General features: G+C 39.9%; 1 protein-coding gene across 1 annotated transcript in view; it reads right to left on the bottom strand.

Annotated features, from left to right (window-relative positions):
* kirrel1b (kirre like nephrin family adhesion molecule 1b) overlaps nt 1-24,193 on the bottom strand; it is a 219,235-nt gene that overhangs the window by 189,744 nt on the left and 5,298 nt on the right. Inside the window, exon 2 of the mRNA XM_062023153.1 lies at nt 22,318-22,373. Coding sequence (XP_061879137.1) covers nt 22,318-22,345 — 28 coding nt within the window. The 5' untranslated portion in view covers nt 22,346-22,373. The remainder of the gene's footprint in view (nt 1-22,317; nt 22,374-24,193) is intronic.

Raw genomic sequence — 24,193 nt, forward strand, 5'->3', positions numbered from 1 at the left:
AACCTTACTCGCATCCGGGTCACGGCGCCATAGTGTAACCCACCTGGTCCAGCCTCTGCTTCCATTCCGCCCTAGGCTCGAACCTGTGCCCTCTGAATTAGAGTGGGCCGTGCTAGGCACCGGGCTATTAAGTCATCGTCCAGCACAAGCTCTTAAAGGGGAATTGCACTTTTTAAAAAAAATGTTGCCTATCGTTCCCAATCATTAAAAGCGAAAAGAACACACATCTTTTTTTTTGGAGAATTCTAAAGATGATAAAAACACTTGAAAGATGCGGCTAATGCAGACTTGGGCATTCTGCGGCCCGCGGGCCGCATCCGGCCCTTTGTGCGTCCCTGTCCGGCCCGCGTGAGGCCAATTATAAATTACAAAATAAATTTTAAAAAGTATCTATGTCGAGTGTGCAATACAACGGTGCTGCTTTTGTTTTGAAAATCGTTATTTGTATTACTTCCGTGTGGACGTACGCGTGTGCGTGATTGTGAGTGAATGTGAACAGCTGCAATCATTAGTTACAAAATAAAGTTGAAAAAACATCTATGTCGTGCGCGCAATACAACTGTGCTGCTTTTATTTTGAAAAGTATTATTTATGGGCGTGTGTCCGAGTGTAACCTGCGAGTGAAGGTGCACATGCAGCGACAAGTGATGCACGGTTTACACCCGAGACGCTAAAAGGAGAAAAGTTGATGAGGAATGGCGTGTTTCCAACAAGACATGGACTGCCAAGCAACGTTCCCTCTAAGGTGCGTGCCTGCGCAATTGCGCACTGCTCAAGCGTCCGCTGCGCGCAGCAAGTATATGCCGCGCACCAAATCAAATCTCATCTGAATTCTAAACAAAATAAACATATTTATTCTATGTAATTTTGCAATGCAACTTTGAGTGACAGTGACAACAAGCGGCCCTAACAGTGTTCGTCAACACCGTTTAATTGAACACCGTTCAATTATTGTAACGTCTATCGAGATGCTTCGAGGACAGAAATTATATCGATCACTTTATTGAGCAAAACTGTTTATATTCGGACATAACCACACCAAAAACATGAGTAAAACAATTCTATCTCGAAAAACTAGTCATTTTCTGCCGTACAAACCAGGCCAAAACCAACTTGTCATCTGTCCCCAACACGCATAGCACTAAACCACTGGTGCGTTTATGGCCACACAAAAAGTCGGACAACTCAAACACCACACAAAGTTACACTATGACTCCTCAGTCATACGTGTGCTTATTTTACTGTCATTTATTATTAATGTTAATTTATTTATATTAGTCATGGAATGCTGTTACACACACTATGTTGAAGTATTACTATTATTATTAATTATTATTATTATTATTATTATTATTATTTATCTTACGGTATATATCAAAAATAATATTGAGCAAAATTGAATTGAAATATTGTCGATGTGGCCCTCCAGCAGTGCTCGGGTTGCTCATGCGGCCCCCGGTAAAAATTAATTGCCCACCCCTGGGCTAATGGGACACCGTTGTAGCCTTCAAAGCCCTTTTAAAGCAACTATAAAACCCTCCATCAACCTGTTATGTACACACAGACACATTCATAACAATATGTAACATGTGCAATATTGACCATATTTTGGTCATTTTAAGCAACATCAATACTTATTTCCTCAGCGCATTTATTTCCCTTCCCATTGCAGCGCACTTCGGACTTCCGGAAACAAACACGTGTGTGTTGTATTTAGAGATGTCCGATAATGGCTTTTTTGCCGATATATTACGATATTGTCCAACTCTTAATTACCGATTCCGATATCCGATATACAGTGGTGGAATTAACACATTATTATGCCTAATTTTGTTGTGATGCCCCCGCTGGATGCATTAAACAATGTAACAAGGTTTTCCAAAATAAATCAACTCAAGTAATGGACAAAAAATGCCAACATGGCACTGCCATATTTATTATTGAAGTCACAAAGTGCATTCTTTTTTTTAACATGCCTCAAAACAGCAGCTTGGAATTTGGGACATGCTGACATCCCTGAGAGAGCATGAGGAGGTTGAGGTGGGCGGGGTGGGGCTAGGGGGTAGCGGGGGGTGTATATTGTAGCGTACCGGAAGAGTTAGCGCTGCAAGGGGTTCTGGGTATTTGTTCTGTTGTGTTTATGTTGTGTTACGGTGCGGATGTTCTCCCGAAAATGTGTTTGTCATTCTTGTTTGGTGTGGGTTCACAGTGTGGCGCATATTTGTAACAGTGTTAAAGTTGTTTATACGGCCACCCTCAGTGTGACCTGTATGGCTGTTGACTAAGTATGCCTTGCATTCACTTGTGTGTGTGAAAAGTCGTAGATATTTTTGTCAGTCTACCCCAGGGCAGCTGTGGCTACGAAAGTAGCTTACCACCACCAGGTGTGAATGAATGATGGGTTTTTAACATGTAAAGCGACTTTGGGTACTTAGAAAAGCGCTATATAAATCCCAGGTATTATTATATTATGTGATTGGGCCGGCACGCAAAGGCAGTGCCTTTAAGGCACGCCCCCAATATTGTTGTCTGGTGGAAATCGGGAGAAATTCAAGAGAATGGTTGCCCCGGGAGATTTTCGGGAGGGGCACTGAAATTCGGGAGTCTCCCGGGAAAATCGGGAGGGTTGGCAAGTATGACTGAGAGACGCAACTGCTCTGTACTTCTCCCTACGTCCGTGTACCACTCCGTACAGCAGCGTTTTAAAAAGTCATACATTTTACTTTTTGAAACCGATACCGATAATTTCCGATATTACATTAAAAGCATTTATCGGCCGATAATATCGGCAGTCCAATATTATCGGACATCTCTAGTTGTATTCATGGCAGACTTAGTAATAAATGACATATACGACTACTTTTGGACAATTGAGGATTCACAACATTATCTTTTTGAGCCTGAATAAACAGAGGATGAACTGGTGGTTATAGAAGCGAGCACAAAGACAGGGTGAAACATTGACGTGTTTACCCAAAATCAACTGGAAAGAAAACTTCCCCGGCCAACCGGACCAAATGGACACCTGTCTATCGAGTGATCACTATAACATGCAGCTGATGCAGATCATGCGTGGTATTACAACTACAGTACATGCACTCTCAAGCAAGCTCCGTACAAACAAAACATGAAATGTGGGCTAATACTTCACAGATACTGTAATATGATTGGTCATGCCCTTCACTCAGTACAGATTGGTGTCCTATCGCATTGTGTTGTGCATTACAAACTCAAAAGCCATTCAGCTGCTGACGCAAGGCGATGTGTTACTACGCTAGAAAGAAAGTTCCTCAGTGTTTGCTCTTAAAATAACAAAGCCGCTAAAGCTTGGTTATTTTACGGAATGTAAATGAAGTATTGTTGGCGGTTTTTAGATGCATTTTTAAAGTGATTTGGAGGCAGAATGTATTTCTCCCACTAGCTGCATTACTCGCCATCTAGAGCAAGCCGATTATTACAAATTAGAATGCAAAAAACCCCCAAAACTTTTGTCTTCTTGTCTCTCATAAGGATTGTGAGCGAAAAATACGGAAAAAAACAGTTCATTTTTAGGTGTTAGAGTTAGGGATGTCCGATAATGGCTTTTTGCCGATATCCGATATGCCGATATTGTCCAACTCTTTAATTACCGATACCGATATCAACCGATATATACAGTCGTGGAATCAACACATTATTATGCCTAATTTGGACAACCAGGTATGGTGAAGATAAGGTACTTTAAAAAAAAAATGAATAAAATAAAATAAGATAAATAAATTAAAAACATTTTCTTGAATAAAAAAGAAAGTAAAACAATATAAAAACAGTTACATAGAAACTAGTAATGAATGAAAATTTGTAAAATTAACTGTGAAAGGTTAGTATTATTAGTGGACCAGCAGCACGCACACTCATGTGTGCTTACGGACTGTATCCCTTGCAGACTGTATTGATATATATTGATATATAATGTAGGAACCAGAATATTAATAACAGAAAGAAACAACCCTTTTGTGTGAATGAGTGTGAATGAGTGTAAATGGGGGAGGGAGGTTTTTTGGGTTGGTGCACTAATTGTAAGTGTATCTTGTGTTTTTTATGTGGATTTAATTAAAAAAGAAAGAAAAAAAAAGAAAAAGAAAAAGAACGATACTGATAATAAAAAAACGATACCGATAATTTCCGATATTAAATTTTAACGCATTTATCGGCCGATAATATCGGCAGACCGATATTATCGGACATCTCTAGTTAGAGTGTGAGGTTCACCATTGTACACTGGCAGCAGGGCCGGCCCGTGGCATAGGCCGTATAGGCAAATGCTAAGGGCGCCGTCCATCAGGGGGCGCCACGCCAGTGCCACAAATGTTGGAGAAAAAAAAAAAGAAAAAGAAAGTTGGTACTATTATTTTTAAATACAAAAAATAATCCCACGTTAATTAAAATGCAAAGTAAAGCCTATTTAATAGAAATATTATTTGTTACAACATTACGCCCCCTCCTCCCCCCGCACGGTGCGCCCCCCTCCTCCCTTCCCGTATCATGAATCTTTTTGTTTTGGACGTCACCACATCAAAAAATAAACACAAGATGTCAAAACGGCCAAAACTGTCAGTTGCCCAGGGAAGAAAAAAGAGAAAATAAGAGGAGGAGAAACGAGAAAAAGACAGAGGTAGCAGGTAGGTAACGTTAGCCTACATGAAATTATTTGTCTGTTACAGAATGTGATAGTAACCCTTAGCATTAAGCTAATGTTACATGATTCGGCAATTGCTAATCAATAAATAGCTAGTTCTGTTTTAACGTCGGGTTAATATTGTGGAGGGGGCTAAATTGCTATGGAAATTAATAATGTAACGTTAGGTAATTACAGTACTCCCTGGTGTACAGTAATTTGTAAGTCATTCTAGTTAATGCAATATTAAAAAGCACAAATAGAGAACTCTGTAGGATCCCCTTTTTTTGTAATATAGTTGTTAAAGTCATACTGGTTTGATATCTTGTTTTGTGCAGTGCCTTATTTATATTGTATTTTTAATTTATTTTATGCAACTTGTTGACACGTTTTATTTTGTGTTTATGTATGTAAAAAATATTGTATTTCATGTATTCATTTTTTATTTTTTGTATTCATTTATTTATTCTTTTTTTTTTTTTATCTTGTTAACTATTCTGATTGTAAATTTGCTTTCTTTAAGTAAAAAAAAAAGGTCAAAGACAAAGCTATTCGGTTTCTTGTGAGTATATACACTTCACTGCCGATGTGGGGGGGCGCCACCTAAAATCTTGCCTAGGGCGCCAGATTGGTTAGGGCCGGGCCTGACTGGCAGCCTCCGTTACATGTATGTTCTGCAAGTGTTCTGTATACAGCGTGAGTAAATTGGATGTTTATTTAGGTGCAAAGTTCTGATATACGCTCGATGTCGTATAACAAAACTGGTTATACTTCGTTGGACCTATAGGGCCTTTTGTGCTTGCAACAGCAAACTTGTCATGTGATGTCATGAAGTCCTTTATCAATGCTGGCCCCCTGTGAGGTGTATTTCTTTTTTTAAAGTCAGAAAAGCAAAAGCACCATTGAGATTTGTAGAATGTTGCCCAAGGTTACATCACACGGCCTCCTGCCACCAGTGTTACGTTAAAAGCGTCAAAAGCGTTGCGTGACTCTTTGTAAGTTTAGTTGTTTCCAACAATTTAAGGGCTCTTGCAACATCAGCCTGCCTTCAGTGTTGCAGTTGAAGATGCCTTCCAGGACTGGCTAAAACAAGGATGCTTAGCTTGTAGCCGCTGGGGTCCTATCTTAATTATCCCCAGAGAGTTAGACTTAGTGAAGTGAAGTGAATTATATTTATATAGCGCTTTTCTCTAGTGACTCAAAGCGCTTTACATAGTGAAACCCATTATCTAAGTTAGTGTGGGTGGCACTGGGAGCAGGTGGGTAAAGTGCCTTGCCCAAGGACACAACGGCAGTGACTAGGATGGCGGAACCTGGAACTAGGGATGTCCGATAATGGCTTTTTGCCGATATCCGATATTCCGATATTGTCCAACTCTTTAATTACCGATACCGATATCAACCGATACCGATATCAACCGATATATGCAGTCGTGGAATTAACACATTATTATGCCTAATTTGGACAACCATGTATGGTGAAGATAAGGTACTTTTAAAAAAAATAAAAAAAATAAGATAACTAAATTAAAAAGATTTTCTTGAATAAAAAAGAAAGTAAAACAATATAAAAACAGTTACATAGAAACTAGTAATGAATGAAAATGAGTAAAATTAACTGTTAAAGGTTAGTACTATTAGTGGACCAGCAGCACGCACAATCATGTGTGCTTACGGACTGTATCCCTTGCAGACTGTATTGATATATATTGATATATAATGTAGGAACCAGAATATTGATAACAGAAAGAAATGGGGGGAGGGAGGTTTTTTGGGTTGGTGCACTAATTGTAAGTGTATCTTGTGTTTTTTATGTTGATTTAATTAAAAAAAAACAAAAAAAAAACAACAACAACAACAAAAAACGATACGGATAATAAAAAAAACCGATACCGATAATTTCCGATATTGCATTTTAACGCTACCTGGAACCCTTAAGAAAGGCTTAAAAAATGAAGCTAACTATTTGTGTTTCAACAACAAGTCCTAATTGGATTCAGGTGTGGAGGAGACATACTTGGCCGTTCCATCACTGTTGCCCTTCTTGGCAAGTCAGTTTCTTTTTCATAATGTTAAAATTCAGGTTGGAATTCTTTATTCCCCTCAATGAACCACAGCTCCCTGGTGCTGGCAGCACTCGTGCACGCTACTATAGGCAAGACACGATTATCTTGTTTAGAGGTGTCTGATAATATCGGACTGCCGATATTATCGGCCGATAAATGCTTTAAAATGTAATATCGGAAATTATCGTTACCGGTTTCAAAAAGTAAAATGTATGACTTTTTAAAAACGCCGCTGTACGGAGGGGTACACGGACATAGGGAGAAGTACAGAGCGCCAATAAACCTTAAAGGCACTGCCTTGATCACATAATATCTACGGCTTTACACACACAAGTGAGTGCAATACTTGCTCAACAGCCATACAGGTCACACTGAGGGTGACCGTATAAACAACTTTAACACTGTTACAAATATGCGCCACACTGTGAACCCACACCAAACAAGAATGACAAACACATTTCGGGAGAACATCCGCACCGTAACACAACATAAACACAACAGAACAAATACCCAGAACCCCTTGCAGCACTAACTCTACCGGGACACAACAATATACACCCCCCGCTACCCCCTCTCCCCCTCCCCCCAACCCCGCCCACATCAACATGTCCCAAATTCCAAGCTGCTTAGGCATAAAAACGAGTTAATTCCACGACTGTATATATCGGTATCGGTTGATATCGGAATCGGTAATTAAGAGTTGGACAATATCGGAATATCGGATATCGGCAAAAAAGCCATTATCGGACATCTCTAATCGTGTTCCTTACTAGCTATTTGATGCTTGTATTTTGACTTACTTCCAGTAGAATATCATTATAACCTGCTATGCAAGTTGTACACTGACTAACGCTAAGAAAACGGAAATGCTGATTATCGGTCCTGCTAGACACCGACACTTATTTAATAATACCACCTTAACATTTGACAACCAAGCAATTACACAAAACGACTCGGTAAAGAATCTCGGTATTATCTTCGACCCAACTCTCTCATTTGAGTCACACATTAAGAGTGTTACTAAAACAGCCTTCTTTCATCTCTATGATATCGCTAAAATTTGTTACAGATTACAGAAGATTACAGTTGGTACACAATGCGGCTGCTAGACTTTTGACAAGAACAAGACAGTTTGATCATATTACGCCTATACTGGCTCACCTGCACTGGCTTCCTGTGCACTTAAGATGCGACTTTAAGGTTTTACTACTTACGTATAAAATACTAAACGGTCTAGCTCCATCTAGGGGTGTAACGGTACACAAGAATTTCGGTTCGGTACGTACCTCGGTTCAGAGGTCACGGTTCGGTTCATTTTCGGTACAGTAAGAAAACAACAAAATAAAATTGTTTTGGTTATTTATTTACCAAATTTGTACACAATGGCTTTATCCTTTTAACATTGGGAACACTATAATAATTCTGCCCACGTTAATCGACATTAAACTGCCTCAAGTTGTTGCTCAGATTAAATAAAATGACAAAACTTTTCTTCTACATATAAAAAGTGCAACATTAAACAGTTTCAAGTCAACTCATCATGCTTAATTTATTACAGCATTTGGGAAGCCTGTAGTTGATTTTTATTATGTAAATGTTATATTTTTAGCAACATGTGATAGCAGGGACCCTGTCATTCAAAACTAGGTTGCTGCATTTCAAATGATTAATGTAACTATAGCTGAAAAAATGGTAAAATAACAATAACAATAAACAGCATGGAGTTCATGTAGGCTTAATGATGCAGTTACATTATATCAACTATCAGAGACAGAAACTCTTCATTTAACATAATGTCCTTTTTTGCTGCTTCAACACAGCTCAATCAACACAGAAAAGGGTAAAGTGAAATAACAGACAGACAGGGTTTTGCTGTCCGTAACACACACACACACACACACATGCCGCAAAATGAGCTAACATTACGCTAAAAGTGAATTAGCCTTCACCTCAACACCTCAAGCCAGGACTGCGAGTGAGCTGAACTGCCTTTTATATTTCTAGAAGGTCAACGGGCTCATAGTGATGTTACTAGTAGTTGACTGGGAGGTGTTTATTATCATTTGGGGAGGGTCCGCTGTCTGATGCTTACCTGCTAAACGCTAAGCACTGACTACATGCGCTCTGAATACGCACTGCTGATTGGCTGTTACCGCTCTGTTTGTAACCAATCAGATGGTTTTGTGGGTGGGACAATGCTGGGTGCTGTGTAGAGGACTGACAGAGACAGAGGCAGAAGGAAGCGGAGGCGGCTACTTAATATGTTCGTGTGGAAACTCGTTCGGTACACCTCCGAACCGAACCGAAACCCCCGTACCGAAACAGTTCAATACAAATACACGTACCGTTACACCCCTACCTCCATCCTATCTTGCTGATTGTATTGTATCATATGTGCCGGAAAGAAATCTGTGTTTAAAGAACTCCGGCTAATTAGTGATCCCCAGAGCCCAAAAACAGTCTGCAGGCTATAGAGCGTTTTCTATTCCGGCTCCAGTACTCTGGAATGCCCTACCGGTAACAGTTAAATAGGCTACCTCAGTAGAAGCATTTAAGTCCCATCTTAAAACTAATTAGTATACTTTATCCTTTAAATAGAACCCCTCTTTTAGACCAGTTGATCTGCCGTCTCTTTTCTGGTCTTCCCCCCTCTCCTGCGTGAATAGAGTTTAGAGTTGTTTAGATTGACCACAGGTGGATTGATTGATTGAGACTTTTATTAGTAGGTTGCACAGTGGAGTACATATTCCGTACAACTGACCACTAAATGGTAACACCCGAATAAGTTTTTCAACTTGTTTAAGTCAGGGTCCATTTGATTCATGATACAGATATATATATACTATCATCATAATACAGTCATCACACAAGATAATCATCAGGGTATATACAATGAATTATTTACATTATTTACAATCCGGGGTGTGGGATGTGGAGGGGTGGGGGGGATAGGTTTGGTTGTTATCATCACTTCCGTCATCAACAATTGAGAACAGAGAAATGGACATTGAAACAGTGCAGGTCTGACTTGGTAGGATATGTACAGCAAGTAGTGGACATATATATATATATATATATATATATAATATATATATATATATATATATATATATATATATATATATATATATATATATATATATATATATATATACACTACCGTTCAAAAGTTTGGGGTCACCCCAACAATTTTGTGGAATAGCCTTCATTTCTAAGAACAAGAATAGATTGTCGAGTTTCAGATGAAAGTTCTCATTTTCTGGCCATTTTGAGCGTTTAATTGACCCCACAAATGTGATGCTCCAGAAACTCAATCTGCTCAAAGGAAGGTCAGTTTTGTAGCTTCTGTAACGAGCTAAACTGTTTTCAGATGTGTGAACATGATTGCACAAGGGTTTTCTAATCATCGATTAGCCTTCTGAGCCAATGAGCAAACACATTGTACCATTAGAACACTGGAGTGATAGTTGCTGGAAATGGGCCTCTATACACCTATGTACATATTGCACCAAAAACCAGACATTTGCAGCTAGAATAGTCATTTACCACATTAGCAATGTATAGAGTGTATTTCTTTACAGTTAAGACTAGTTTAAAGTTATCTTCATTGAAAAGTACAGTGCTTTTCCTTCAAAAATAAGGACATTTCAATGTGACCCCAAACTTTTGAACGGTAGTGTATATATATATATATATATATATATATATATATATATATATATATATATATATATATATATATATATATATAGAGAGAGAGAGAGAGAGAGAGAGAGAGAGAGAGAGAGAGAGAGAGAGAGAGAGAGAGAGAGAGATATCAGAAAGCATAAGAAAAAGTATCTACATTTGATTATTTACATTTGATTATTAACAATCCGGGGAGGGTGTTAGTTTAGGGTTGAAGTTGCCTGGAGGTGTACTTTTTTTGCGGTTTTGAAGGAGGATAGAGATGCCCTTTCTTTTACACCTGTTGGGAGCGCATTCCATATTGATGTGGCATAGAAAGAGAATGAGTTAAGACCTTTGTTAGTTCGGAATCTGGGTTTAACGCGGTTAGTGGAGCTCCCCCTGGCGTTGTGGTTATGGCGGTCCTTTACGTTAAGGAAGTAGTTTGACATGTACTTCGGTATCAGGGAGGTGTAGCGGATTTTATAGACTAGGCTCAGTGCAAGTTGTTTTACTCTGTCCTCCACCCTGAGCCAGCCCACTTTGAAAAAGTGGGTAGGAGTGAGAAATGAAGATGACGCGCTAGCTGTTCAAAGTCGGGACCCGGGGTGGACCACTCATCTGTGCATCAGTCGGGGACGTCTCTGCGCTACTGACTTGTCTCCACTCAAGATGATCCCCTGCTGGCCCCACTATGGACTGGACTCTCCCACTATTAACTAGATCCACTCCACGTCCATTGCACCGGTCCCCGCCAAGGTTTCTCACTGTATCCCATTGAGTTGAGTTTTTTCTTGCCCTGATGTGGTATCTGAGCCGAGGATGTCGTTGTGGCTTGTGCAGCCCTTTGAGACACTTGTGATTAAGGGCTGTAAACATGAACTTTGGTTGATTGATTGATTGACTACTTCAAGGTATATCCAAGTATTTCTCCTCTACAATTGGCCGTTGGGACAGATTTCTTCATACGTGGCGACGCAGCTCAACCCTTAAAGGCCTACTGAAATGATTTGTTTTATTTAAACGGGAATAGCAGATCCATTCTATGTGTCATACTTGATCATTTCGCGATATTGCCATATTTTTGCTGAAAGGATTTAGTAGAGAAAATCGACGATAAAGTTCGCAACTTTTGCTCGCTGATAAAAAAAAGCCTTGCCTGTACCGGAAGTAGCGTGACGTCACAGGAGCTAGTATTCCTCACAATTCCCCGTTGTTTACAATGGAGCGAGAGAGATTCGGACCGAGAAAGTGATGATTACCCCATTAATTTGAGCGATGATGAAAGATTCGTAGATGAAGAACGTTACAGTGAAGGACTTGAGGGACAGTGATGGACGTATCTTTTTTCGCTCTGACCGTAACTTAGGTACAAGCTGGCTCATTGGATTCCACACTCTCCTTTTTTTATTGTGGATCACGGATTTGTATTTTAAACCACCTCGGATACTATATACTCTTGAAAATGAGAGTCGAGAACGCGAAATGGACATTCAGTGCCTTTTATCTCCACGACAATACATCGGCGAAATGCTTAAGCTACGAGCTAACGTGATAGCATTGTGCTTTAACTGCATATAGAAACAAAAATATAAAGCCCTGACTGGAAGGATAGATAGAAAATCAACAATACTATTAAACCGTGGACATGTAAATACACGGTTAATGCTTTCCAGGCTGACGAAGGTTAACAATGCTGTGCTAACGACGCCATTGAAGCTAACTTAGCAACTTAGCAACGGGACCTCACAGAGCTATGCTAAAAACATTAGCTCTCCACCTACGCCAGCCAGCCCTCATCTACTCATCAACACCCGTTCTCACCTGCGTTCCAGCGATCGGCAGAAGGACGAAGGACTTCACCCTGATGCGTTTGGCGGCCCGGAGACGTAGGAAGTCAAGGTGAGGTCGGTGGCTAGCGCGGCTAGCGCAGCTAGCGCTCCAACAAAGTCCTCCTGGTTGTGTTGCTGTAGTCCGCTGCTAATACACCGATCCCACCTACAACTGTCTTCTTTGCAGCCTTCATTGTTCATTAAACAAATTGCAAAAGATGTCCAGAATACTGTGGAATTATGAAATGAAAACAGAGCTTTTTGTATAGGATTCTACGGGTACCATAACTTCCGTTACTCGGACTTCGTCACGCGCATACATCATCATACCGCGACGTTTCAGCCGGATATTTCCCGGGAAGTTTTAAAAGTCACTTTATAAGTTAACCTGGCCGTATTGGCATGTGTTGCAATGTTAAGATTTCATCATTGATATATAAACTATCAGACTGCGTGGTCGGTAGTAGTAGGTTTCAGTAGGCCTTTAACAGACAATACATGAAGCATTGCATGCAAGTAGAGAGCAAACGACAGACGAGAGAAAACACTGTTAATTGGGAACAATCACAGCGGCGCTGCAGTCGGTTAAAAAAAACATAAAGACGGATTATTTTCATTTCCGCTCAGACTTTTCATCCCTCCGTCTGTTTTCTTCACGTCCCACTCGCTTTCTCTCCCTGCCTTCCTCCCTCGTTTCTCTGGAACTGTTTTAATTAGCTGCTAGCCTGAGGTCAACCTCTGCTCCTCTGCATGAGCACACACACTCATAGGCATTATGTGTTTATGACAAGCAGGACTGATTTCCCTTTTTCATCCTAGCAGCTGAAGACAAATGTGCCAGTGTGCCACGGATAAACATCATCCCAGTGGATGCATGTACCGCAGCGCACGTACTGCAGCATTGTGTGCTCGTCTATAGGTGAGAGTGGGGAATATGTGTAATGGGGAGAGTGTGTGCGCACGAAGCCCGTATAAATCTAAAATGCGTGCACGTGTGCGTGAACTGCAGCCCCCGGAGGTTGCGGCGACATGCGACATTAAGAGTGACACAGAAAAGAGGCATATCCCACACACAAACACACACAGTACCAACAAAAACACATGTATCAAACCCTTCTTCTAAAAAAAAAAATAACCACCAGTTTGATGAATTTTTCAGTTAACTCAAAAAAAATCTTGAGTGAGAGAAATTGTGTTTTTGTGCTGCGAGGAGGCAACACAAAAATCGGAGGCTTTTCTGGAAGAGAATTCGCCTTTTTAACCACAACACTTTGCTCCCTGATGACGAGTGGAACCCCTTCAGGATATCTATCCAAATATTTTATTATTGTCATGTTATACATCAAGACACACCGAGTAAATGACATTAGTGGCGCCCCCTATGGGTTGTGGTCAAAATGCTTCGTAAGACATGCTAAGAAGGCATATTCAAAGTTTTATAGTCAAAATCAGGGGTCCCCAAACTACGGCCCGCGGGCCGGATCTGTCCAAAATCCGGCCCAAATGTTCACTTTTTGGAGTGAAAGAGTTTGCTTAAACAGTCAAATACATAACCTATCGATGGCTCATTTAGGTACAATAATAGATGATAATTAAAAAATAATTTTCCATGTATGTTCAATATATATTTGAACCCAAAGTGTTTACAAAGTACAATAAATAATCTTGAATAACGTCCTGAAACTATTGAAAATTGACACGTAAACTATCATCGAGCACAGTGGTTGTCAAACTTTTTTCACCAAGTATCACCTCAGAAAAAACTTGGTTCTCCAAGTACAACCATAATGACCAACATTAAAATACAGTAGCGTATTATGCCTAAGTATTCATTAAAATAAAGCAGCGGCTTTATTTTTGATTTGATTTTTTTTTCAGCGGCTTTATTAAACAAGTATATTTGATATATTTGGCCACTGTCAAATTACACCCAATTTGAACAGTAACACTGTGTTTGAATATAGGAAAATAAAACATTGGCATACCACTATATAACTGTGGGACACGTACCACGTTTATACACACCCAATTTGAACAGTAACACTGTGTTTGAATATAGGAAAATAAAACATTGGCATACCACTATATAACTGTGGGACACGTACCACATTTATATACACCCAATTTGAACAGTAACACTGTGTTTGAATATAGGAAAATAAAACATTGGCATACCACTATATAACTGTGGAACACGTACCACGTTTATACACACCCAATTTGAACAGTAACACTGTGTTTGAATATAGGAAAATAAAACATTGGCATACCACTATATAACTGTGGGACACGTACCACAGTTATATACACCCAATTTGAACAGTAACACTGTGTTTGAATATAGGAAAATAAAACATTGGCATACCACTATATAACTGTGGGACACGTACCACATATACATAGCAAATTGTGTAAATCACAACTTATTAACAACTAATTATTCATGCCAACTTTATTGCTTATTTATGTATTTATTGTTTCTTTGTGTTACAGATGGAGGATTGAAAATGAACAAAAACTGTTAGCAATTGCAAGGAAACAGAAAAGGGGTAAGGTTTAAATGAGCTCAGCTTCGACCTACTCCTTTTCGGACATACTGAAATGCGAAACTACAAACTTGAACTTGAACTCACTATAGTGTGGACTGTGACGCACCAGTTTGTTTACATGTAAAGTCTTCCACTCCTTTTTTGTCTCATTTTGTCCACCAAACGTTTTATACTGTGTGTGAATGCACAAAGGCGCGCTTTGTTGATGTTATCGACTTGTTCTTATTGAGTGTTAATCAGGCATATTTGGTCAGTGCATGACTGCAAGCTAATCAATGCTAACATGCTATTTAGGCTAGCTGTACGTACATATTGCATCATTATGCCTCATTTGTAGCTATATTTGAGCTCATTTAATATCCTTTACTTGTATCCTCTTTGTATATAATTTAGTTTTGCATGTCTCATGACATATTATCTGTATGTAATATTGGCTACATTTCTGATAGTTGTTTGTGTGCCATGTTGTTCCAGACCACAGCAAATGTTACCTAGCTTGCCAAAGATTGTAATAAATCTATTAAAAGAAGACAACCTGTCGTTTCCTTTAAATTGGACACACACATCTATACCGTTGGCCAATAAAAGCCAGTAATTACCAGGAGTTACCTCACCTTCTGAGTAGCCTCTGATTTATTAATGGTTTCTAATGTTGTAAAAATGTGTAGAATAAACATTCCATTTCAACATTTCTGTCAACAAAGATTTGCTTCAGCCTGCGACACAGTCATTTTGATAGTAGGCTATTATAACTAATATAGACACTTACGTCATTTGTTGCCTTCAATACAAGACTTTCATTTTTTGCGGCTCCAGACGGATTTGTTTTTTGTATTTTTGGTCCAATTGGCTCTTTCAACGTTTTGGGTTGCCGACCCCTGCACTAATTGAATACGATGATGCGTTCATTATTATTGGAAAATGGAGCTAGCTTCGGTACAAAGAACTAGTATGGTCTCGTTTTCGCCCAAAGAAGGCATTAGTAGCAGTAGTAGTGAACAAGTTAACGTGTTGACTAGGGGTGTGACGCATACTTGCCAACCCTCCCGTTTTTACCGGGAGACTCCCGGAATTCAGCGCCTCTCCCGATAACCTCCCGGCAGAAATTTTCTCCCGACAAACTCCCGGTATTCAGCCGGAGCTGGAGGCCACGCCCCCTCCAGCTCAATGCGGACCTGAGTGGGGACAGCCTGTTTTTACGTCCGCTTTCCCACAATATAAACAGCTTGCCTGCCCAATGACTGTAGAATGATCGAGGGCGAGTTCTTGGTTTCTTATGTGGGTTTATTGTTAGGCAGTTTCATTAACGTCCTCCCAGCGCGGTAACAACACACAACAACAGCAGTCACGTTTAGTCTACCGTAAAGCAGTTCGTCTGCCGTAAACAGCAATGTTGTGACACTCTTAAACAGGACAATACTGCCATCTACTGGATTGCCTCCAGAACACTGAAATTCAAGTATTTATTTTATTTATATGTATAATATATATATATATATATATATATATATATATATATATATATATATATATATATATATAGCTACAATTCACTGAAAGTCAAGTATTTCATACATATATATATATATATATATATATATATATATATATATATATATATATATATATATATATATATATATATATATATATATATATATATGAAATACTTGAGTTGGTGAATTCTAGCTTAAATATATTCCCCTCTTAACCACGCCCCCAACCACGCCCCCACCCCCCACCCCCCACCTCCCGGTATCGGAGGTCTCAAGGTTGGCAGGTATGGTGTAACGGTATGTGTATTTGTATTGAACCGTTTCGGTACGGGGGTTCCGGTTCGGTTCGGAGGTGTACCGAACGAGTTTCCACACGGACATATTAAGTAGCGTAACGCACGTTGTGTAAACAATGCACACCGAGGCGCAACACACGGCGTGCTAGCAGCTAACGGGCTACGATAGACTGACCATACGTCCTCTTTTCACCGGACATGTCCTCTTTTGCGGAGCTGTCAGGGCAGAGTTTCTTAAATGCCTCAAATGTCCGGCATTTTGAGTTAGGGCTGCGTGTATTTTCAATGTACGTTCAGGGTTAAGAAGGGGTTAAAAACAAAACAAATTGTGCGCGCGGCAGCATTGGTGAGGGAGGGGCAGAGACAGAGAGAGCTTGCGTCGCCAGGCTCTGCTTTTTATCCATAGATTTATCAGATTTTATTTTTTATTATCTATAGCAGGGGTGTCAAAAGTGTGCCCCGGAGGCCATTTGCGGCCCACAGCTAATGTTTTAAAGGCCCACGGCACATTCTAAAAATACTATTCAAATAAACAAAAACATAACAAAAGTGAAATAAAAAAGGTTAAATGTAATTTAGAAAAAGTTGCAATGTTGACTAATAAAACAAAGCTGTTTGTTTTCCTTTCAAACTGTCATTGCTCAAAACATAATATTGAATCAAAATCAATGTTATTATGAATTATTGACGTATCACATCAAATATTCCACTAAGAAAAATATTTTTGGTGGAAGATTTTGCAACTTTGGTAAATAAATAACCCAAACATTTATATTTTGTTGTTTCCTTACTGTACCGAAAATGAACCGAACCGTGACCTCTAAACCGAGGTACGTACCCAACCGAAATTTTTGTGTACCGTTACACCCCTAGTGTTGACTCATTAAAGGAGCAGGCAAAAGGCTGTGAGCCTGTCGTGTAGTTCTTGTTACAAACAGTGTTGACTTCCTGTCAGGATCAGAAGACGACGCATCATTGCGGCGGCGTGATGTCAGGAGGGACAAGGGGCTCGGCAGATGAAGTGTGTGTGTGTGTGTGTGTGTGTGTGTGTGTGTGTGTGTGTGTGTGTGGCAGGGAGTGGGGGGTTAATTTAGGTCGACTAACAAACATGGAGGCCCTCGGCATGTTAAGTGCTCTCTTGTCCAACATTAAGTCGCTCCCCAAATGTCAGAGTGACAGTCATGGCGACAACAAACAAATACATCAAACGTGCCCCCCCCCCCCCCCTTATGTAACGACCTGATGCCCGCCCTCCCTCCCTCATTCCTGTTTCCTGTCATTTTCTGCCCCATTTTAATGGAATGCATGGTATTTCCTCCTCCTCCTCTTCACTCCATTATTCATCCAATCCTCCTCCTCCACCTTCTGTAATGAAATGTCAACTTTGACATTTTTCAACTTTTTGTCCGGGAGTATCAAATTTTACTGCGGCGTAGCTGAGGTGTCGCTTTGGGCCAAGTCTGACCCCTCGCCTCCTTGGACGCTTCCCTCCTTTCATTCAACTCACTGATAATCTGCTTTCACCTCCTTTATGCCTCCATTTCTCATTCTCATGCTTTCTCTTTCATACTTACTCATTTCTCTTCAGTCTCATTACTCATCCCTGTTTATTCACATATCTCCATATTCTTTCCTTTTCCTCTTCATTCTTACTTTTTTCCTTCCCTTTTTAAAACATATTTTCATTTCTCCTCACTCTCAATTTTAATTCCTTCTCATTCGTCTTCTTTATTATTTCCCATTATTCCTCATTCGCTCAACAGTCTAACATTATTCCTCATTCTAACTCTTCTTTCCTACTCATCCTCATTTTGCATTAATCCTCGTTCTTATTCCTCCTTATTCGTATTTCTTATTCTTCCTTTTTAATACTCCTTTTTTCTTTCCTTTTAATTTTTCATTCCTTCTCTGTCCTCTTCATTCCCATAACTCCTTTTTCCCCCTCATTTTATTTTTCCGTATTCTTATTTGTCCTTTTCCGCTCGTTCTAATTCTTCCTCATTCTCATTCCTTTTCTTTCCCCCCTCATTGTCATTTCTCGTTCCTTATCTTTATTCTCATTCCTCCTCATTCCTACTTTTTCAAATTTCTCCTCATTTGTATTTCTACTCATTCGAATTCTCCCCGTTCCTCCTCATTCTCATTCGATTTCCTCCATACTTTCATTTATTATTATCCCCTTTTCATTTCTACTTATTCTCATTCTTCCTCATTTTTAAACTTATTTTTCCTCATTCCTGTGTGTTTGTGCTATTCCTCCTTCCTACTCATTCTCATTCCACCACATCCCTCTTCAACTCCATTCCTCCAATCTCATTTGTCATTCTTCCTTTTTGCTACTCATTGTCATTTCTCATTCCTTATCATTCTTAGTCCTTATCTTTTCTCCCCCTCATAACTCATTTTCCCTACTCATTTCTCTCTCATTCGTATTTCTCATTCCTCCTCATTGTCACTCTTCTTTCCTACTCATCCTCATTTTGCATTAATCCTCGTTCTTATTCCTCCGTATCCTTATTTCTTATTCTTCCTCTTTAATACTCATTTTTATTTTCTGTCATCGTCATTTTTCATTCCTTCTCTGTCCTCTTCATTCTCATTTTTGTTTCCCATAACTCCTTTTCCCCCCTCATTTTATTTGTTTGTATTCTTATTTGTCCTTTTCCCCCTTGTTCTAATTCTTCCTCATCCTCATTCCTTTTCTTTCCCCCTCAGTGTCATTTCTCATCTCTTATCTTTATTCTCATTCCTCCTCTGTCCTACGTTTTCAAATTTCTCCTCATTTGTATTTCTACTCATTTGAATTCCTCCACTTTCCTCCTCATTCTCATTTTTCATTCCTCCATACTTTCATGTATTATTATCCCCTTTTAATTTCTACTTTTTCTCATTCTTCCTCCTTTTCAAACTTATTTTTCCTTATTCCTGTTTTTGTGCCATTCCTCCTTCCACCACATCCCTCTTCAACTCCATTTCTCATTTTCTCCTCTTTCTCCCTCAATCTAATTTCTCATTCTTTCTTTTTCCTACTCATTATCATTTGTCATTCCTTATCATTTTTAGTCCTCTTCTTTTCTCTCCCTCATAACTCATTCGTATTTGTCATTCCTCCTCATTGTCACTCTTCTCTCCTACTCATCCTCATTTTGCATTAATCCTCGTTCTTATTCCTCCGTATCCTTATTTCTTATTCTTCCTCTTTAATACTCACTTTTATTCTCTGTCATTATAATTTTCCATTCCTTCTCTGTCCTCTTCATTCTCATTCTTGTTTCCCATAACCCCACCCCCCCCATTTTATTTTTCCGTATTCTTATTTGTCCCTCAATCTCATTTCTCATTCTTCCTTTTTGCTACTCATTGTCATGTCTCATTCCTTATCATTCTTAGTCCTTATCTTTTCTCCCCCTCATAACTAATGTTCCCTACTCATTCGTATATATCATTCCTCCTCTTTCTCACTCATTCGCATTTCTCATTCCTCATTCTCATTCCTAATTACACTATTTTCTGCTGATTCCTATGTCTCATTCTTCCTATTGTATTACTCATCCCCCATTTTCATTCTTCCTCAATCTCATTCTTCCGTATCCCTAATTATTGTCAATCCTCCTCGTTCCCACTCCTTCACATTGATCATGCCTCCTCGTTCTCATTCCTACTCATTGTCATACTTCCTCTCTCCTTCTCATTTCTCCCCATCCTCCTTTTTCATTATTGTCATTCCTCCTCCTTGTGGTTTCTCATCGCACCTCATTCTTACTCATGTGCATCGCTGAGGTCGAACCCACCAACCAGCCTCTCCCCTGACCCGACCCCGGTCCTGGGTGCTTCGCGCTCAGCGTAAATCAAGAGCATTTTCACAGCTCATTCTGCAGCTGTGCATCAATGCCCAGCGGCTCTTCCATCACGCCAACACACCCTGCTTGCCTGCTATGAATATTCAAATGTTATAATGCCGGGGGTTTTTTTTTTTTCAAACGCATTGACACACATGAAGCAGAGGAGGTGGACTCGCTCTCATTTTTTTTTTTTCACGCCATTTTTATGGCAGATTGGAGCGACGCTTTACCACAGGGGGTGTTTACTAGCGACAGTGTATGAAAACGGGGGCACAATTTTGCCCAAGATTTCCATTGATAACCAAATCATATGAAAAGGTGTGTGTATAAAAACAAAGGCGCTACCGTATCTCATCTTATTTTTACACTATGCTGAGAGTAAAAATAAACAGGCCAGAAACGACCCCACTTTGGACACGTCTTTTGCTACCAAGTGCAAGCTGAGAGCTCAATTTACCAGCAAGGAAAACAGAAAAAAATTGATTTTTTTTTTTTAGCAGTTATTTGTCTTCAGGTTTTGCTTTAAAAAAGAAAAAGAAAATGCTCTCCAATTCCCTTTTCCGCACCCCCACCACCCCCTTCTTTCAATCCCTCCATTCATCCCTCGCCACACACGGCAGATCTAAAAGTTGGGTCACCATAGCAACAGCTGCCCTCTGTGAACATTACCTAAATCCCTCCCTGTTAAAAAACATGGGGTGGCGGCGTGCAAGCAAATAAACCCTGTGAGGGATGTGAGGAGGGGAAAGACAAACACGGGAAAAGACGGACACAAAGAGAGGCAAACAGGTAGCGGGCAGGGAAGAGACCCACGTATGTCGCCATGGTTACAGTGACAGAAGCCTGTTAAGGCATAAACATAGGTGCTGCTGTGAGGAGAGGGGATGTAGGAAGCGTGCCGTCTCCATGGCAACCGAGGAATCCTGAGCCGTGTGAACACAGACGAGAAGAAAGTGGTCTTTCCTCGCGTCCTATCACCCTCTTTGTGTGCGCGCGTTGTGTTTACGAGGCGTCGGACATTTCGGCGACGGTGTGACTTGTCGCAGTCTAATCACGGGTGTCAGACCAGGCCCGTTTCCAGCGCGGCGGCTCAGCCAATTTGAGCAAAGACAATCTCGTTCAATCGCGATAAGGCCTCGGCGGAAATCACATCGCTGGGAAAAAAAAAGTTCCCCGCGTCGCTTATCAGGCACTGGTAATTACCAGGCGGCAAACATGCCGGCATATTTCGCCGCCGCAGAGTGCTACAGTGGCGGCGGCGTGAGAGCAACACGGTCCCCCAGGCAGAAGGTGACAAAATTAGTCAACTTGTCTGATCCCCAATGTGTTGCTGACTGGGGGGGGAAACTGTCATTTCTCAAGGAGATGCGACAAACGCCTCGGCAGAGCTTACACCGCAATTAGCGCATTAACAAGCCTTGTTAGACCTTCCTAATGCACTAAAACTAGGGGTGTAACGGTACGTGTATTTGTATTGAACCGTTTCGGTACGGGGGTTTCGGTTCGGTTCGGAGGTGTACCGAACGAGTTTCCACACGGACATATTAAGTAGCGTACCGCACGTTGTGTAAACAATGCACACCGAGGCACAACAACACGGCATGCTAGCAACGACCGGGCTACGACAACATGTAAAAGCCAGAGCTGAAGGACCCTCCTGCCTCGTTAAGATCTCCCGTTTGGGAACACTTCGGTGCGATACAACAATGGAGGACGGAGGTTTGCCGACATTGTTCAGCAGCAGCAGGGTATGCTCCTGACAACACGTCAAACATGCTAACCCATTTTGAAGCGTCACCACCGCATTCAAGCAGCCTCTCCTCGGCGAGTCAGGCAGGGCTAAAGCAATAACAAATGTTTTTATAGCAGCAGATTTAAAACCATATTGCATTAAAAACTAGATTTTGACCCACTTCTATGGTGGAAGAACAATGAGCCCATACATCCTCTTACTGCCAAGTTAGCCCGGCTGGGGGTGGGGGGGTGGGAGGGGGGAGAAAAGTTAATCTGAGGCTGAGTGGACTTGAAACTGTTTAATGTTGCACTTTTTATAAATAGAAAAAAAGGTTTGTCATTTTATTTAATCTGAGCAACAACTTGAGGCAGTTTAATGTTGATTAACGTGGACCCCGACTTAAACAAGTTGAAAAACGTATTCAGGTGTTACCATTTAGTGGTGAATTGTACGGAATATGTACTGTACTGTGCAGTCTACTAATAAAAATCTCAATCAATCAATCAATCAATCAAAAAAAGCACTTTATATGTAGAAAGGTTTTGTTAAGAAACCAATTCTGAGCCTTATCTTTTTTAGTTTTTACTTTATATATGTTGACCACATTAACCCTGGCAATGGACGCTGTGTGTATATGTATGTTATGCCATTGTTTACAAATTTGGTAAATAAATAACCAAATACATTTAATTTTTTTTGTTTTCTTACTGTACCGAAAATGAACCGAACCGTGACCTCTAAACCGAGGTACGTACCGAACCGAAATTTTGGGGTACCGTTACACCCCTAACTAAAACAGATAATGGCTAGCTAAAAGCTTTTAGCGCTTCCAAAGTAAACTTACCGAGTTATAGCTAATAAAGCTAGCTAAGTTTAAATTTGTAGCTAACAACAGCGCTATACGTAAGAGATGCCACAATATTGTTGGAATTTAGACATTTTAAAGGTGCGTTTAATAAACCCCACTGTGAACACACTGTGTTGTGTGTCTGTAGCTTTAATGCTAATGAGCTGTGTTTGTCCGTCTTTCCAAGAAGCGCTGTTGTGTACTTATAACACTTTTTACATTAGACACGGTAACATTTTATACGACTGTCATCTCAAGAAAACCAAAGACACTATGGCAAAAATCTCTAAACGGATAACAACTGAGGAAACAATCTGTGCCCTAAACAATAGTTTAGCAGTTCAGGATTGGACTTCAGTATACAGAGAACCAAATGTGGACAGTGCTTATTGTAATTTTTTAGACATCTTTACTTCCCTGCATAATAAACATTGCCCCGTGAAAGAATATTTTATAAAAGGAAAAAATAAAAATAGCCCTTGGATCACAAAAGAGATAATTAAAAGAAAAACAATCTCTCCAAACTTTTCATCAAAATAAAAACAAAAGAAGTCGAACAACGATACAAGAAATACAAAAATAAATTAACTGATATTATAAGAACAAGCAAACGGTTATATTATCAAAAAAAACTATATGAAAACAAAAACAATATAAAAGGAACTCGGGATGTTTTGAGTAGTCTAATCAAACAAGGATATTCAAAGTTGACATATCCAGATTACTTTATTGATGAAAACGGTGAAGATTATAATATGAGTAATATAGTAAACAAGTTCAATATTTTTTTTGTAAATGTTGGTCCTAAATTGGCTGTTGATATCCCAGACAATGGAGTTACAAAATCAACTATTGAACAGAATGCTTCCTCATTCTTCTACAATTGAGCAGGAAGTGACAAACATTGTGCGGAAGTGTAAAAGTAAGTGCTCCACTGACTGCCATGATATCAACATGATATTGGTTCAAAAAGTTATACTGAATATTGTAAAACCCTTGACTTATATACGTAACCTATCATTCCAGACTGGCTGCTTTCCAAGTCAAATGAAAATGGCTAAGGTAACTCCGCTCTTCAAAAGTGACAGCAAACACGCTTTCACCAATTACGGACCAATCTCTCTTTTGCCTCAGTTCTCAAAAATCTTAGAGAAACTATTTAACTCTCGACCTGAATCTTTTCTTGAGAAGCATCATATAACCAATG

The sequence above is a fragment of the Entelurus aequoreus genome, linkage group LG16 (genome assembly GCF_033978785.1).
Source record: "Entelurus aequoreus isolate RoL-2023_Sb linkage group LG16, RoL_Eaeq_v1.1, whole genome shotgun sequence".
NCBI lineage: Eukaryota > Metazoa > Chordata > Actinopteri > Syngnathiformes > Syngnathidae > Entelurus > Entelurus aequoreus.